This window comes from Caretta caretta, chromosome 2 (genome assembly GCF_965140235.1).
Source record: "Caretta caretta isolate rCarCar2 chromosome 2, rCarCar1.hap1, whole genome shotgun sequence".
NCBI classification, from domain to species: Eukaryota; Metazoa; Chordata; order Testudines; family Cheloniidae; genus Caretta; species Caretta caretta.
Window position 1 is genome coordinate 23006891 of NC_134207.1, and position 16982 is coordinate 23023872.

Sequence of the window (16982 nt, forward strand, 5' to 3'; positions counted from 1 at the left end):
GGACAATTAACTCTCTTGTAGCTGTTACAGGAAATATTTTATAAGTTGAAAGCATCTATAGTCATAAAACATACCAACCAGAAAACTGCTAATTAAGAACGACTTTGGTGCAATAAGAAGGTACTACTTTATGTTGGGCTTAATTTTTGCAAAATAAACCAATCTTCCCCAGAGATGGTCCCAGTCACATAAATGAACGTTCACATAAATTTACCTTTGTAAGACTCTCAACAGTTTCTTACTTTTCATGGGGTATTCGTCCTTTAGGTGCACAAATGCAGAATGGATACCTTTATCTATTAGGCTACTAAATGCTAAGTGGTTTTCAGGAACTTGTAGTAAGGCACGCCAAACAAACATCCTGCAAGTAAAACATAGATTTAGCAAAGAGAATTCCCTTTGTTAAATCAGTACAGCAAAAGAGATTTTAAATTTGCTTGCATGTGCACACCGGGGCACACCCACATTCACCTGTATTTTGCTGGATATTCTCCAAATCCTTTCAGTAAGGCTTGTAGACGTTTCTTGTTTAATCCATCTGGCAACTCATTCTACAAAACAGGAAACAAACAGTAATTTTAAATAGTGGTTTTGTCCCAATAATCTCTATTTATTATTCATAGAGGTGGTTGACATGGTTGGTCGGGGGCATGTGGTTTTGGTTTTTAAATGTGTATTTATAATGGTCAGAACCCAGGACTGAGTCTCAGGACCCTGACTTCTAATCCCAGTTCTGCCACTGATTCACCATGTGGCTTTTGGCAAGTAATGTATTTATTTAGATTTGTTGAGTAACTGCCCTATACCAATCTTTAGGCACTGTGATAAAATTAATATAAACAAAAATTCACAACATACTTAATGATCCTTCATGCGTAAGTCTGACCTCTTTGTATATCAGTAAACCCATCTGGTGAACAGTGACCTACCCAGGGAAACAGGGGGCTGTGAAGCTTAGCTGTTTAAGTGGTTTGAGATCTTCAGATCAAAGGTGCCAGGAAACGTGAAGTACTATTACTTAAAAGCATTAATTACTTTAAAAAATACTGAATCAATTTCCGTTAATCTTGACTTTTTTGTGTGCGTGTTGATTTAAGTTTCCCTAGGGCTAAACCCAAATACAGGTTTCTAGCTTCAACCGTTTGTATAACCGAGTGTAAAATCTCTAGTCAGACCATATGGGGAAGTACTTATAAATCAAGCGGCAAAGAGTCTTGTGGCACCTTATAGACTAACAAACAGTCTATAAGGTGCTAGTCTATAAGGTGCCACTGGACTCTTTGCTGCTTTTACAGATCCAGACTAACACAGCTACCCTTCTGATACTTATAATCAAGTTCATTTTTAAAATGGTATAACCTACTCTGCTCAGACTTTAAAAAAGTATCACTTTGGGTTGAGAAAAAGCATAGAAAATTTTAGTACAAAATGATGTTTTGAGAAAACTATAAAAAAATGAAAGAGGGAGGCTATAATCATAGAACTGGAAGGGACCTTGAGAGGTCATCTAGTCCAGTTCCCTAATAGAAACCGGAATTCAACCTTAAGTACATCCACTAGCAACACCTACTATAGCAAACATTTTATTTATAGTAGTACCTGCCACAGTATTCTAGGCATTTTGCAACAAAATACAAATTAAATGCTTGATTCAATACCTACAGAACTCAATGGAAAGACTCCCACTCATTTCAGTGAGAGTTGGATCAGACCCTAAATCAGTGGTTCTCAACCAGGGGTCCATCAACTCATCTAGAAATTTGCCAAGTTTTACAACAGGTTACATAAAAACCACTAGCAAAGTCAGTTCAAACTAAAATTTCCTACAGATAATGACTTGTGTATACTGCTCTATATACTAAAACGTAAGTACAATATTTATATTCCAATTTATTTATTTTATAATTATATGGTAAAAATGAGAATGTAAGCAATTTGTCAGTAATCATGTGCTGTGACACTTTTGTATTTTTATGTCTGATTTTGTAAGCAAATAGTTTTTCAGTGAGGTGAAATTTGGGGGTACGCTAGACAAATCAGACTCCTGAAAGGGGTCTAGTAGTCTCGAAAGATTGAGAGCCACTGCCCTAAATGACTAAATATATATATGATTAATTTACCAGTAAAGTCAGGATATAACCATAAGTTTTAAGTTTACACATAAATTAAAAAATCAGAAATGAATGCCTTTTGCTGTAATTAATATAGAATCATAGAATATCAGGGTTGGAAGGGACCCCAGAAGGTCATCTAGTCCAACCCCCTGCTCAAAGCAGGACCAATTCCCAGTTAAATCATCCCAGCCAGGGCTTTGTCAAGCCTGACCTTAAAAACCTCTAAGGAAGGAGATTCTACCACCTCCCTAGGTAACGCATTCCAGTGTTTCACCACCCTCTTAGTGAAAAAGTTTTTCCTAATATCCAATCTAAACCTCCCCCACTGCAACTTGAGACCATTACTCCTCGTTCTGTCATCTGCTACCATTGAGAACAGTCTAGAGCCATCCTCTTTGGAACCCCCTTTCAGGTAGTTGAAAGCAGCTATCAAATCCCCCCTCATTCTTCTCTTCTGCAGGCTAAACAATCCCAGCTCCCTCAGCCTCTCCTCATAACTCATGTGTTCCAGTCCCCTAATCATTTTTGTTGCCCTTCGCTGGACTCTCTCCAATTTATCCACATCCTTCTTGAAGTGTGGGGCCCAAAACTGGACACAGTACTCCAGATGAGGCCTCACCAATGTCGAATAGAGGGGAACGATCACGTCCCTCGATCTGCTCGCTATGCCCCTACTTATACATCCCAAAATGCCATTGGCCTTCTTGGCAACAAGGGCACACTGCTGACTCATATCCAGCTTCTCGTCCACTGTCACCCCAGGTCCTTTTCCGCAGAACTGCTGCCTAGCCATTCGGTCCCTAGTCTGTAGCTGTGCATTGGGTTCTTCCGTCCTAAGTGCAGGACCCTGCACTTATCCTTATTGAACCTCATCAGATTTCTTTTGGCCCAATCCTCCAATTTGTCTAGGTCTTTCTGTATCCTATCCCTCCCCTCCAGCGTATCTACCACTCCTCCCAGTTTAGTATCATCCGCAAATTTGCTGAGAGTGCAATCCACACCATCCTCCAGATCATTTATGAAGATATTGAACAAAACCGGCCCCAGGACCGACCCTTGGGGTACTCCACTTGATACCGGCTGCCAACTAGATATGGAGCCATTGATCACTACCCGTTGAGCCCGACAATCTAGCCAGCTTTCTACCCACCTTGTAGTGCATTCATCCAGCCCATACTTCCTTAGCTTGCTGACAAGAATACTGTGGGAGACCGTGTCAAAAGCTTTGCTAAAGTCAAGAAACAATACATCCACTGCTTTCCCTTCATCCACAGAACCAGTAATCTCATCATAAAAGGCGATTAGATTAGTCAGGCATATTATTGTAAGGAGGATACACATGTGATTTAAGATAAGAATTGAGGAGAATTAGCAAGGTAGTTGAAGAAGAAAATAAACCGTGGTATCAGAGAGTAACAATACTGAAATATATAGATAACAATAGACCAAGTGAAAGCCTTGGGAAACAGTTTAGAAGTAATGCTCTACAGCAGAGATATGTAAGGAAGGTAAAAGGTGCAAACAGTGCATTGGTCAGATTAAAGATTTAGCAAACACTTGGATGTAGAAAAGTAAGTTGTTGGGGAAACAGTCAATGGAGAGTTGTTCTGGCAATGAAAATCAAATGCTACAGATTAGAGAAGAGAAAGTATTTACAATTTGCTCTTACCTCTTTATTTTCAAGTGATGTGTTCACTTGTGGTTTTAGCACTCTGGTCTGAGTTTTACTTCCTCTCGATTTCCAAGGCCTCTCTGACCTTCCTGATATTACTCTCATTGTAAGTTTACTTGCTCCCAACTTGCCTTTTGACAAATCTTCAACTACTTTAACCAAGGGTGGTGGTGGCTAGCATCAAATAAGAATGATACAGTTAACATCTTATGACACTGTAGGAAAGAACATTTTACAATGCCCACCTTTATAATGAGCACACTTTAGTTTACATACAGTGTTCTTTAACTTGATGACCAATGTTGAAAGATGTTTGTGTTATAAAACATGACTTGATGAGACACACAGTGTAAATCAAAACCCAAACAGATGTGATAAGTGAATGAAAGTCAAACACACTTAACGAGGTATGTTACAAGCAAATTTACGTAGGTTCTATCTTAATCATGATTTTCAAATGTTGACTCAACCAGAAACAATGTATCTTCTGTATCAGATGTACAAGGATGCACACTAGTATGTAGTTTGACCAACATATAAGTATTGTTCTGTGTTTAAAATAAATTACTTCAGTGTGTGCTTGAATGTTACTATACTACTTTGCACTTCAGAGTGCTATACAAACATTAGCAAATTCTCACAAGACCCATGTAGAATGTGTAATATTCCATGTTAAATATGAGGAAAAGTGAGTAATAAAGTAGTTAAGTAAATTGCCCAAAAGCCCTACTCAAACTCAGCATTAAAGCTGGGAATGGAAATCAGGTCACATGACTTGAAGGCCTGTGCTCAACTCCCTTATTACACAGTAAGCCTTATATGCTTACTTTTAGTGTGTGATGATTTACGATATACGGAATTCTGGATTTAGAAGAGTGTCTCCCCCCCTATGTCTACCTACAGAAGTTATTTTCTTAGTAAAATAAAAGCTAGTCTTTATAATATGTATTATTTACATAAGGGACTAGCTATATGATTGTTTTATAATCATGGCTTCCAAGGCCTGATGAATAAACTGGGAATACTTCTTGACAAACACAGCATCACAAAACTCATTTGTGTCTGCAGATAAGGCAAGATCTGTTTCATGGTATTTCCAAGAAGGAAATGGACAAAAAGCTGTATGATCCAAACCAAGCTGAGAAAAAGGTGTGCACAGACTAAATTGTTGTGAGAAGAACAGAAAAACTGGAAGATAGAACATGATTAAATATTTTTAAAACAAAATTTGCCTAACAGACTGGAGTAACCACAAAGTGAGGTCTATAATCCCTATGTTGTTTATTTTGCATCCTATATTACATAGCTACAACGTATATGTCAATGACAAATTGTATTTTCAGTACTGAATTTTTGGGTGCGGGAGACTGACTTTTATTGGTATCTTAATGCTGTTTTTGTGATTTACTTTACTTATAATTCTACCTTATTTACTTCCTGCGTTAAAGCCTGGACACTGTATATGTTGAGGCTACCATTTTGCATTACTGATGCAATATACCGTCCATTTGGGCTAATAGCTGCTGTGTTGATTCCCTCCTCATGATTCCCAATGTCAAACAGATGTTTGCACGTCTGTATATTGATAAATCTCATAATATTATCTTGACTTAGCACTCCAAGAACCTAGAAATAAAGGAGACTTCTATAAATTAGTCCTAATGCAAAATAGAAAAGAATGAATTCAAAATTCTGAAATAAAAAAATTGAAGCAGCAACAGAGCAAATATTTAATGTAGTAACTTTCCTGCATATAGTATAGAATAAGGAAAGTAAATCTCAGAAAGTGTGTGATTTCAGTTAAGAAACCAAGTGATTTCGTTCTTAAACTTCCTATACAACTGACCTGATTAGAACCACCATCAAAACTATCAGGAAGGAATTCCAGATGGCGAACAGCTCGTACTTTTGTAGGCATCTGGATTATTCTTAACAGCTGTTTTGATTCCAGACACCACAAATGAAGATGATTCGATTTTCCTCCTGTTACAAGCACCCGGCCATCTCTGCATCAGAAACAGGACTAAGTTTGAATTAGACCAATCTAATCTACTGCTAGTTACAATTGTAGGGACATATATTACCTTCCATGCTCACAAATCATCACTGCTGAAGATCATCATTTCTGTTGTATTGTGTTGCAAGCATATAATGTGGAAACAGCTCTCAAATGAAATAAAAAGCAGGTTTTGTAGTGGACATTTATAAACTTCATTTTCAGTGTAAATTAAAAAAGAGGTCTTTTTCCCCCAGTGGTCATGGATTTGCAGTACACAGTGGTGCTGCTGTTCTCAGCAAGGAATGGTGCAATCTATAGATGGGTTCAAAATGCTACCACTGATCACCACAGAACTTTAAGTTGAGATTCCAAAGTTGTGGGCTTTGATTCATCTTCAGTTAAAAATCTTTAGATTGTTCAGACAAAATAATATGTTCAAGTGGTAGAGAGGGATATCCTTTATGAGTTTATAAAATAGCTTAAGTAAGTTGCTGGATAAGTATGGGGAAACATTAACTCATTTAGTAAAAACTAAAAACAAACAAGCGTTATCGATGGACTACTACTGTTGTGCACCTTTCTAAAATAAAAGACTTCCTATTGATAGTAGTAAGTTTGGATCGCTGTCCAGCTACGTCACTATTCTCAGCAATAGCAATATTGCTGTAATTGCTTATCTTCATAAGTAATTTTGGCAGCAATTATATTTTCTTTGCTGGCATGCAAATTGAGATGGCCTAAAGCGGACATGATTGACTCACACAATTCTGAGTTCATTTTTCTTCTTTGTATTGAATACACTTAGAGCTGGTACCAAAAGTGTTTTCTGTTAACTCCTCACCTTTATTGGACTGTGCAGCCCTGCATAGAGATTGCTGGAGAGAGTGATTAGTCTGCTTTTCTTTTCTGTATGAAAACCTAAATACTTTTTTGAGGGGGGAAAAAAAAACATCTCACACTAACATTTTGACTTCTGTTAAAAATAACTTTGGTATCTAGTTTAGAGGTGAAAACCTACAGCTCAACACTTGTGCAAAATATTTTAGAAAAAGGAGAGAAAAATTTGTATTGTCTGCTAAGAATTTTGTAATATTTTCTTTCCGAGTATTTAAAGTAGCAATTTACCTGGTAATGGCAAAGACTTTATAATGCAACGTAGAGCCTTCTATTGGAGTTGGCAACTGGTATTTACACTGAAGAGTATCACATTCCCATGCAAAGATAGAATTATCTTTGAAACAGCTGAGGATGGTGTTGCTTAGTGGAAGAAAGAAAACCTGAAAGAGTTCATATGGAAAAGGAAAAAAAATTGAATAATTTTCAGGCTAGTTGCCTTACATACTATAAAAAAAGAAAGATTACATTTGAACTTCAGAAACGTCAGAATAATATAGCAATAAATAGGGACCTACCAAATTCACGGCTATGAAAATCACGTCACAGACCGTGAAATCTGGTCTCCTCCATGAAATCTATGTAGTATAGAATAAAAGTACACAAAAGACCAGATTTCATGGGGGAGACCAGCGTTTCTCAAACTGGAGTCCTGACCCAAAAGAGGGCTGCGGGGGTGGGGGGTCACAAGGTTATTGTAAGGGGGTTATAGTACTGCCACCCCTACTTCTGCGGTGCCTTCAGAGCTGGGTGGCCGGAGAGTGGTGGCTGCTGGCCCAGGGCCCAGCTCTGAAGGCAGCAGCACAGAAGTAAGGGTGCCAATACCATACCAGGCCATCCTTACTTCTGCACTGATGCTGGTGGCGGCACTGCCTTCAGAGCTGGGCTCCTGGCCAGCGGACGCAGCTCTCTGGTCATCTAGCTCTGAAGGCAGCACCATCTCCAGCAGTAGTGCAGAAGTAGGGTGGCAATACCAAAACCCCCCCTACAATAAACTTGCAACCCTACCACATCCCCCTTTTGGGTCAGGACCCTTACAGTTACAACAACATGACATTCAGATTTAAATATTTGAAATCATGAAATTTACAATTTTTCAAATCCTATGACTGTGAAATTGACCAAAACAGACCATGAATTTGATAGGCCCTAGCAATAAGACATGGTAGTGTGCACATTAGTGTACTATCAGTGCACATATCAGAAGTCTTCCTGAAGACTTGCAAAGAGCTTGAGAAGTGTACCAATTGCCTTCAGTCCCTGAAGTGGTTTATTATTTTTAGTGTATAGCTCATTAATTTCATGTATCATTATTTAAAAAAAAAAAAAAAGTATAAACACAGCTGTCAGAAGTTATGAAAACTATTGTTCCACTGTCAAAGTAGTTCCTATTATGATAAATGAAAAATAGGAAAAATGTAATAAACACCTTTTCTCAACTCTTTTGAATATATTTATTGTTTACATGAAGTCTTTTGTATAAAATCACCTGCATTGTAAAACCATGATTGGATGTCTTTCTTAAAGTTATACTTCTGTTCATCCACAAGTTATTGGCCTAGATACAATAATTATTGGATGAAATTTTTGGCCTGTGCCATGTAGGTCAGACCTTGATGATCGTAATGATCCTTTCTGGCCTTTAAAATATATGATTTTGGGCCCTTCCCTACTCCTTGCTCCTCAGAAACCCAGCTACCCTTCCAGCAGCAGTTTCTGCCCTAAAGCAAGTTGAAAGTTGCTGTTCTTTTATTTTAATAAATTGGGGTATTCTGTTCGTTTCCTGGTTTTTGTTTTACTCTAAAAAGTGTGTTAAAAAGGGCCAGAAAGTGATGTTGAAATGGCAGTTTGGCACTCTGGGAGAAGGGACAGAACAAAATGTCCCTTTTTCATCTCTTTTCTTCCCCTCCCAATCAAAACTGCCTCTCTTCACCTACCAACCTCACGAGGGGCTTTTTGTTTCATTCGTTAGCTTTTGCTCCTGCACTTTTTGAGCATAGGTGGTATAGATCTTACTAGTTGTGTTTAACTGATAGGATCCCAGCTGTGCACTGCTGGGGCTGGTGCAAAACCATCAAGATGGTTCAGGAAGTAAACGGAATGTAACTTTACAGTCAGTGTCCCCAGTCATACTCTAATAATAATATTAGCACTTCTTAGCCATACCTCTTAACGCACTAAATGTGGGTAAGAATCATTATCCCTACTTTAAAGATGGGAAACTGAAGCTCAGATAGACAAATCACTTAACCTAAGGACACACAGCAAATGAATGGCAGAGCCAAGAACAGAACCAAGATCTCCTGACTCCCAATTCAGTGCCCTATCCACTGAATCACACAGCTTCCTGATGAGAAGATTCTTTACATTAGGGGCTGTATGAATTTATCACCTTTAGAAAGGAGAGGCACTAGTTTGGGATTTTAGTAAAATCCTCTCAGCACACATAGTATTCGTTCTGTCAGTGACCAGGTTCAGCCAGCTGAAGTCCAAGTTTACCTTATGTTGAGGATGCAGTGCAACATTAATCACCCTGGCTTTTCCTTAATTTGGACCACAGACTGAAGGCAATTATCTCATTCATGGAAAGGAATGGCAGATGGTGAGGTGGGTCTGATCTGTGCCATTTCAATGAAACAATTCATGTTAATTTCTGTAATACACTCATATTACAATGGCCACTACGTAGGTAAAAATAATAGTCATCTAAAGTTTCCACAATACATACACAGACTACAAAGACAAATTCCTGAACTTCGGCTGAGCTGGCATTTTAAAATAGAAGCTTCATTCAGCATTCTCAAAATTTGTATATACCTAATACTACATGGTTGACAATTTGTAATACAACAATAACAGATAATCAAATACAGGGAAATAATTCTACTGAAGTGATAGCATAACCCACAAGAGACCTAAGACCTATTCTTCAGAGAATTTCCTTATGCTGAGTCCGATTCAAGTCCTACTGAAATCAACGGGAAGGTATCCATTGACTTCAAGGGCTTTCGGCTTAGCCCTATTATCTTTGTACTGCATCGTTACATTATTTTATTATATATCAGCATCCAACATGGTAAATTTTCATTCAAAGTTTACATAATTATTTTTTATTTTGTTGGTTTAATGGTTTATTTCAACATGGAAACAAACTCATAAGAACATAAGAAAGGCCATACTGGGTCAGACCAAAGGACCATCCAGCCCAGTATCCTGTCTACCGACAGTGGCCAATGCCAGGTGCCCCAGAGGGAGTGAACCTAACAGGTAAAGATCAGTGATCTCTCTCCTGCCATCCATCTCCACCCTCTGACAAACAGGGGCTATGGACACCATACCTTACCCATCCTGGCTAATAGCCATTAATGGATTTAGCCTCCATGAATTTATCCAGTTCTCTTTTAAACCCTGTTATAGTCCTAGCCTTCACAACCTCCTCAGGCAAGGAGCTCCACACGTTGACTGTGCACTGTGTGAAGAAGAACTTCCTTTTATTTGTTTTAAACCTGGTGTCCATTAATTTCATTTGGTGGCCCCAGTTCTTATATTATTGGAACAAGTAAATAACTTTTCCTTATTCACTTTCTCCACCCCACTCATGATTTTATAAACCTCTATCATATCCCCCCTTAGTCACCTCTTTTCCAAGCTGAAAAGGCCTAGCCTATTTAATCTCTCCTCATATGGGACCCGTTCCAAACCCCTAATCATTTTAGTTGCCCTTCTCTGAATCTTATCTAATGCCAGTATAACTCATGGATTCTACCACATTCCAAAGGCTATTGGCAGAAAACTTTACCCACTCACATATGCTAAATGTGGAATACACTACAATCACTTGCTGATTGATAAGGGATATATCAAATTCATCCCCTAATGAAGTGCAGACACCTCAGGGATAAACATGACAATTATTTGAACAGTGCTCACTACACAACAATTTTAGGACAGGAAGTGAAAGATGTATCTCTAATTGAAGCTACAGGGTGACTTCCTGAATATAATAGCACTAGCTAGAATCCAGTAAAGAAACCGGAGTTAATAGCTCTACTCTTAGAAAAAGTGTAATGGATTTTCAGTGGCCACAAGTGGTGAAGACCTCCGTCTTAAGGCACAGTCTTTCAAATGAATCTCCTGCAGCATAGTGCCCTCTAACGTTGCTTCAATATTGACGAAACATTACTACTTTATGCAGTGCTTAGGTGTTCCCTGCAGATCTCCACAACTACTATCCCATAACCTTATCTTGTGAGATCTGATGGCAAAGGTGAGATGGTTAGAGGACAAAGAAAAGATTGATCTATTTTTTTTTAAAGAATATTTTTAAAGTACTCCTGATTTTAGTATGTAGTTGTATTCTCTGGTATGTTTATATACCATTTGTTTAACAATGACTCTTTACTGACCTTTTGAATACCCACAGATTGGCGGACGTTCAACTTTCTTTTTCTTTGGAAGGTATCGAGATCCCAGAGTTGTGCTGTGTCAGTGGATGTAGTAATGGCATATCTGCCTGAACCATGGATGGAGATTGAAGATACTGAAGAATCATGTCCCCTCATCCAACTAACCAGCTCCTTGGTGTCTATGGTGTATATGAAATTGATTAAAAAGTTAAGCAAAGTGAAGCAACAAGTGCTAGTATTTTTCAGTACAAACAATATGAAGGGTGTGGTCTCTTGAGAATGCCTAATGTACCTTTATTTATCATCACTATCCAACAAATGAGGAACAAGTGAGTTCTCCTTCATGTAATCCTATACATTATGGAAAAAACCATCCTGCTGATCAGTGGGAAGTAATGGATTTCGTAAGTTATTTTCTACAGCTATCTTGCATAGACTTGTTTAATCTGTCTTCAGCGATCAGTCTTAAAAGTTGTGAACGGGGCCCACCAAACAAGCTGGATATGTCTCCTAGGCAGACTTTGCCAGTGGGAACATCAATATTAAACTACCCGCCCTCCTTCAAAAAACAACATAGTTTGCAGGCTTAAGTCAGGATTATACACCTGTTTTAACTTGTGGGTGAAATGAGTGAGTACTGAAGTTCCTATTTATACATACAAGGAAGGTTGGTTTAATGAATAGCAGGCTACAATCACAGGAACCTCTATATTCAGATGCAACATCCTAATTAATTTTTTAGGCCTGGGAGTTTAACACATTTTCATATTTCTATTTCACCATTTTGCAAGCTAGTTTTTTGATGAATATACTTCTTTATAACCTGATTAGTAGCTATTTAATTCTATCGTTGGTTACAATTCTCAGCAATTATACTGGTGGAAGAATACCAGAGTACAGAACTATATCTGGTTGGTTTCCACTACTTAATTAAAAGAGTCTAAATCCAGATTGTCTGAAACAGTAGCAGTAAGAATGCACTTCCTAAATGGGGGGTGGGGAAGGGAAGTAACATCATCTCTGAAGATTAACTTCTGAACAACGAATTGCCAATATTGTTAGCCATTCAACTGCTAGTCAGATCAGAAATAACTAATTATTGTGCTTGATTAATTCTGATATGGATTTGCTATGAAAATATAGCTATTCTTATTTTTCTAGTCAGATTTTTAAATATGTCTTACCTGTATCAAAGCATTTAATGGAATAATCTGCCAAAGCCACAAGGTATTCAGTCCTCCTGCGAAGATTAAACGCCAAAGCAGTGCAAGCCTGCATCGTTCGCTGAACAAGACGGAATCTATTTAAAAAGAAAAACAAAAACCAACAAAAGCTCAATAATGTCAGAAACACTTCAACTCAGTGTCCAATGAACTAAATATGCTAATCAGTTTGAACATAATTTACCTTGTGAAAGAAAATTTCATGCAGTCTTCCCTTCCCCTCCCAACCAGTCCCAGTCCAAACAAACCCCGTTTAACGAACAGAAATGGGTGTCTTAAGGGGGAGGACTGTTGCAAAAAACTGACTGTTACGTATGTCAAGAAACCTAAGACAACAATATAGATTAACAAAAAGAGTAACTGAGAGCCACACAGCAAGAGAAATGTTTACCTGTTTCCAGTCAAGTCAAAAACATAGATATTCCCTTGGTGGTCTCCAGCAAGTAAAGAATCTCCAGAACTGTCAAAGGCCACATTCAGAAAACGTATCGTCTTTGAATGATATCCTGTGGCACTGTGAATAATGTTTACTATGATTCTATGAGGAAAGCAAACAAATCACTTTGTTTATTACACCATCTTTAGCATACTTTTCTCTACAATCATTAAAATATATCCAATATAAAAATATTCGTAGGTTATGTACTTGCAATTCTGATTAGACATTGACTTTTGAGGAAGAACATACACTTGTAAAAGTTTTTAAAAGCATATTACACAAGAGATTATCTGCTGTCTTGACAAGCAGTAAACAGACCTTCTGTAAAGAAATCTAATGAAAAACTGAAAAGTAGCTATGATTCATGAGAAAAATTCATTTAAATTAGGTGGAGTGAGGAACTATATGCTGGGGGGTGGAGGGAAATCACTGAAGACAGCTTTTATCTGTGTTCTTAAAAATTAAGGTCAGCCCAATCTCTATCATGTCACACTAATAACTTAAGATGTTATGAGCCCAAACTGGCTCTCTTCCATTTCTGTCTTTCACGGGTATCTATCCTTTGGGTTTGTATATTAGCAGGGGATGGGAGTAGTAGCAGCAGCCAAGGAGATACTGGTAGTCTAAAAAGCAGTAGCTAGCACCAAAAGATTGGGGTAGGAGAGCGAAGAGCACATGGGTCTGACCCTCCCTTCAAGAATCGGGGCAATTGCCTGGAAGAAAATCCCTTTTGAGGGGCCCTCTGATTGACCACCAAGTGGAAAGGGGAGACAGAGCCTCTTGTGTGATTATACCCCACAGGGCATCTCTCAAAAGGGATTCACCCACTACAGCTTGAAGTGGAATCAATAGAAGGGGAAAGGAGAGGCCCAGGCCCAGGCTCCTCTCTTCTCCAGATAAGGTGGTCTTCAAGAGGGCAAAAGAAATGGGCCAGCTGGCAGGAGGAGGCGAGGGCTGGCTTTACTGTAAACTGCCTGCTAAATTTATTATTTATATTATTATTTTTAGAAAAGAAGTGAGGGTCAATAAGAATGAGTCCAGATGGACTTTAAGCTTATTTATTTTAGGTTTCTTATTATAATGGTAACTGGTAATATTTTCATCATGGGAGAATATCAGGAACACCATTAAAAAAGCACAATGGGAAAATTACCCCAACATCAAAAATTAAAAGCCAACTTTTCACAGGAGTGGTTGTGTCAGTCTGCAATATTTACAGAAGATTAATTCTTTAACTCACCTCTCCACCCAAACTCTTTTCTAAAAATAAAGTAACCCAGCTACATTCTAAATGGAATAAAAAGAAAACTGATAATAAACTCAATTTATGGAGTCACAATCAGAACCTCTCTACCTAACTATTACACAAAAAGTTTCTCAACTTTTGAATACAATATACATGCTAGTTATACCAGTTCATCTTTTGCACTTGTTCTCTACCATCACATGCCTATATTTCTAATAAACTTTCTTGGGAACTTTCAAGCAATTTTGTCTAATGCAATTTTTAAAAATGAGATTATGCATATTTTTGCTATTCACACTGATGATGCCTCAAAATAATTCACACATAAATTTACTGCAATACTATTAGAATTGTTTAATTTTCTTCAGGAAGTTTGTCATTTTTAAACACCAATCCTGTGTCATCCTGTTGAAAGCAAATCCCTGTTTAAGAGATGTCCTGTGGGGATATAAACACACAGGCCCTATCTCTCCTTGGTGGCAGATCAGAAGGCCCATAGGAGGGGATTTCTCTCCAAGCCATAGCCTTAAACAGCTCCAATCTTGAGGATTCAGGGTCTTTTCTTACTTAGCCTGCCAATGGGTCTCCTTCTCTTTTTTTTCTAATCATTCCCATTTCACAGGGTCTTGTGCTTTTCTTCATAATCTTTACTCCACAGTCTGCAAGATCACAGAATGGCTTATGTTGTTCAAACTCCTGACTGCTCAGGGCATGGTGTGATGTGCATGAGGGATAAACAAATAGTATCCTAAAGTAGTACCTGATTTTGAAAAATCTCTAATTGTGGAGGACATGTATTATTTATACAGTACTGTGCTTGATAATTCTCTGCTGAAAGAGATTACAGACTAGGGGCTAGATCTTGGAAATGGCTCTGCACAGATTCAGTGCTGCCCACCTAAAAGTACTTGCAGGACCTCATCCTAAGTTTACATACAGCACAATAAGAGATAACACTGGACAATGGGATAGCAGTCAGCAGGAGAGATGTAGGAAGGAGCAAGGATAAGGGCTGCAGTAACAATTCCACAGAGAGAACATAATTCAGCAGCTATGTTCGATATTGTTTTTTATTCTTTGTAGGCGATATTGCTTTGATTAGTAACAAACATCCTTGTAGGCTGGGGTGTTGAAAATATGTTTGCTTGGAAATTATAAGCGAATGCTACTGTCCTTCTGACGTCTCCTTGCTGATGTCCATCTTAAGCTGAACATGATTGAAACAGAGCTTCTAACTTTCCTCCCCCAAAATCTCTCCACCATCTCCTTTCTTGATCACTATGAACAATACCATCATCCTGCGTGTCACCTGGACCGTAACCTGTGTCTCATCTTCAACTGAGAAAAGAAAAGGAGTACTTGTGGCACCTTAGAGACTAACCAATTTATTTGAGCATAATCTTTCGTGAGCTACAGCTCACTTCACTCACTCCTTTTCTTTTTGCGAATACAGACTAACACGGCTGTTACTCTGAAACCGTTCAACTGAGAACTCTCTCTTTCTGCATAAGATCTCTAAAATATGGCATTTCCTAGCCATCAACAGTTAAAAATCTGGTCCAGGCTCTCATCTCTCATCTTGATTACCACAACATCCTTCTCTCTAGACCTGACATTAAATGCAATCTTGTCCCACTCACAGCCACTCAGAATGCTACCGCTAATATTATTTTCCTAGCCCATAACTTCGACCATGTCACCCCTCTCTGAGTCCTTCCACTGTCTCCTTCCTCTCTGTTGCATCAAACATAAGATGCTTGTTTTCAGTCTCCACCCTCGCTAACATCTCTCAAGCACTCTCTCAGCTCACCTCTGATCAGCCCAAAGCACCAGCCTCCACTGAGTATGTTAAATTTCCAGAAAAGCACCTCTGTACTTTCTCCCATGCTGCCCCACAAGGCAGGAGGTGGTGTCCTTGTAAACATCTGCAAGTCTAGCTCATTATCTACCTTCAAATCCCGCTTTATAACTCTTCTTGGCCATGAAGCCTACAAAATACTTCGTAACAGTTAGACAGTGGTTCTCAAACTTTTGTACTGGTGACCCCTTTCACATACCAAGCCTCTGAGTGTGACCCCTCCCCCATAGATGAAAAACGCTTTTTAATATATTTAACACCATTATAAATGCTGGAGGCAAAGGGAGTTTGGGGTGAAGGCTGACCGCTCGCAAGCCCCCATGTAATAACCTTGCGACCCCCTGAGGGGTCCTGACCTCCAGTTTGAAAACCCCTGAGTTAGGATAGGGGGTGGGCTGAGACCAAGGCCTATCACGCTGACCCCTACGGCCTCATTGTTTCTCCGTCCTCTCCCCTCTGTCGGTGCCCGTCTGAGGTCTTTGGTTTTACGCTTAGACTAGAAACTCCCCGGGGCCGAGCCTGGCTGCGTTCGGTTTGTACAGCGCCTTACACAAGCGGATCCGTGAGCCAGGCCACTAAGTGCCAGCCTAAAATGAGTAATACAAGTATGACCGCCCTCCGGCGGCCTCCTCTTCCCACCTGCCCCCTCCCTCCGAGTCCTCCCCCGCCACCAGCCCCGTTACCCCTGCGGCGCGGCCGGGGCCGGCTTGCGGTGCCAGATCTTGCCCTGCGCCCTGTTGCCCAGGTCGGAGCTCTGCATCCTCACGCAGCGAGGGGCGGGAGGCGCTTCCCTGCTTCACAGCTGCACGGACCCCGAGGCGGCTCCGCACCAACCGCCACTTCTCCCGCCGGCCGCGGCGCGGGAAAAGGAGAATAGGGGGTGTCCGAACCATGGTACAGTCCGTTGGACCTGATGAATGCAGCGCGGTGACGGGGGAGTTAGCCCCCGCCCCCACCCCAGGGGTAATGGAACAGGCCACGCATCCCGGAAGCACTGGCGCCTGCCGGGAACTGTAGTTCCCTTTGTGGGTTGGGGAGGCTGTGCGTGTTTGACAGACAAAAGGGCCAGCGGCTCCGGTCTGAGCTGAGTGGGCGGGGCAAGAGGGGAGCGTGAGCAGGTCAGGAAGGCAC

General features: G+C 39.8%; 1 protein-coding gene across 3 annotated transcripts in view; it reads right to left on the reverse strand.

The window, feature by feature from the left end:
* TBC1D31 (TBC1 domain family member 31) overlaps window positions 1-16721 on the reverse strand; it is a 35149-nt gene extending 18428 nt beyond the window's left edge. Inside the window, exons 1-10 of one of the 3 annotated variants that reach the window (XM_048841583.2) lie at window positions 16535-16721; window positions 12700-12846; window positions 12270-12385; window positions 11086-11264; window positions 6911-7062; window positions 5633-5792; window positions 5212-5412; window positions 3784-3960; window positions 472-551; window positions 215-361 (exon numbers count right to left, since the gene is read on the reverse strand). In XM_048841583.2, the coding sequence (XP_048697540.1) occupies window positions 215-361; window positions 472-551; window positions 3784-3960; window positions 5212-5412; window positions 5633-5792; window positions 6911-7062; window positions 11086-11264; window positions 12270-12385; window positions 12700-12846; window positions 16535-16611 (1436 nt within the window). In that variant the 5' untranslated portion in view covers window positions 16612-16721. The other 2 variants (XM_075124952.1, XM_048841585.2) reach the window with 2 other exon arrangements.
* Window positions 16722-16982: the final 261 nt, after the last annotated feature.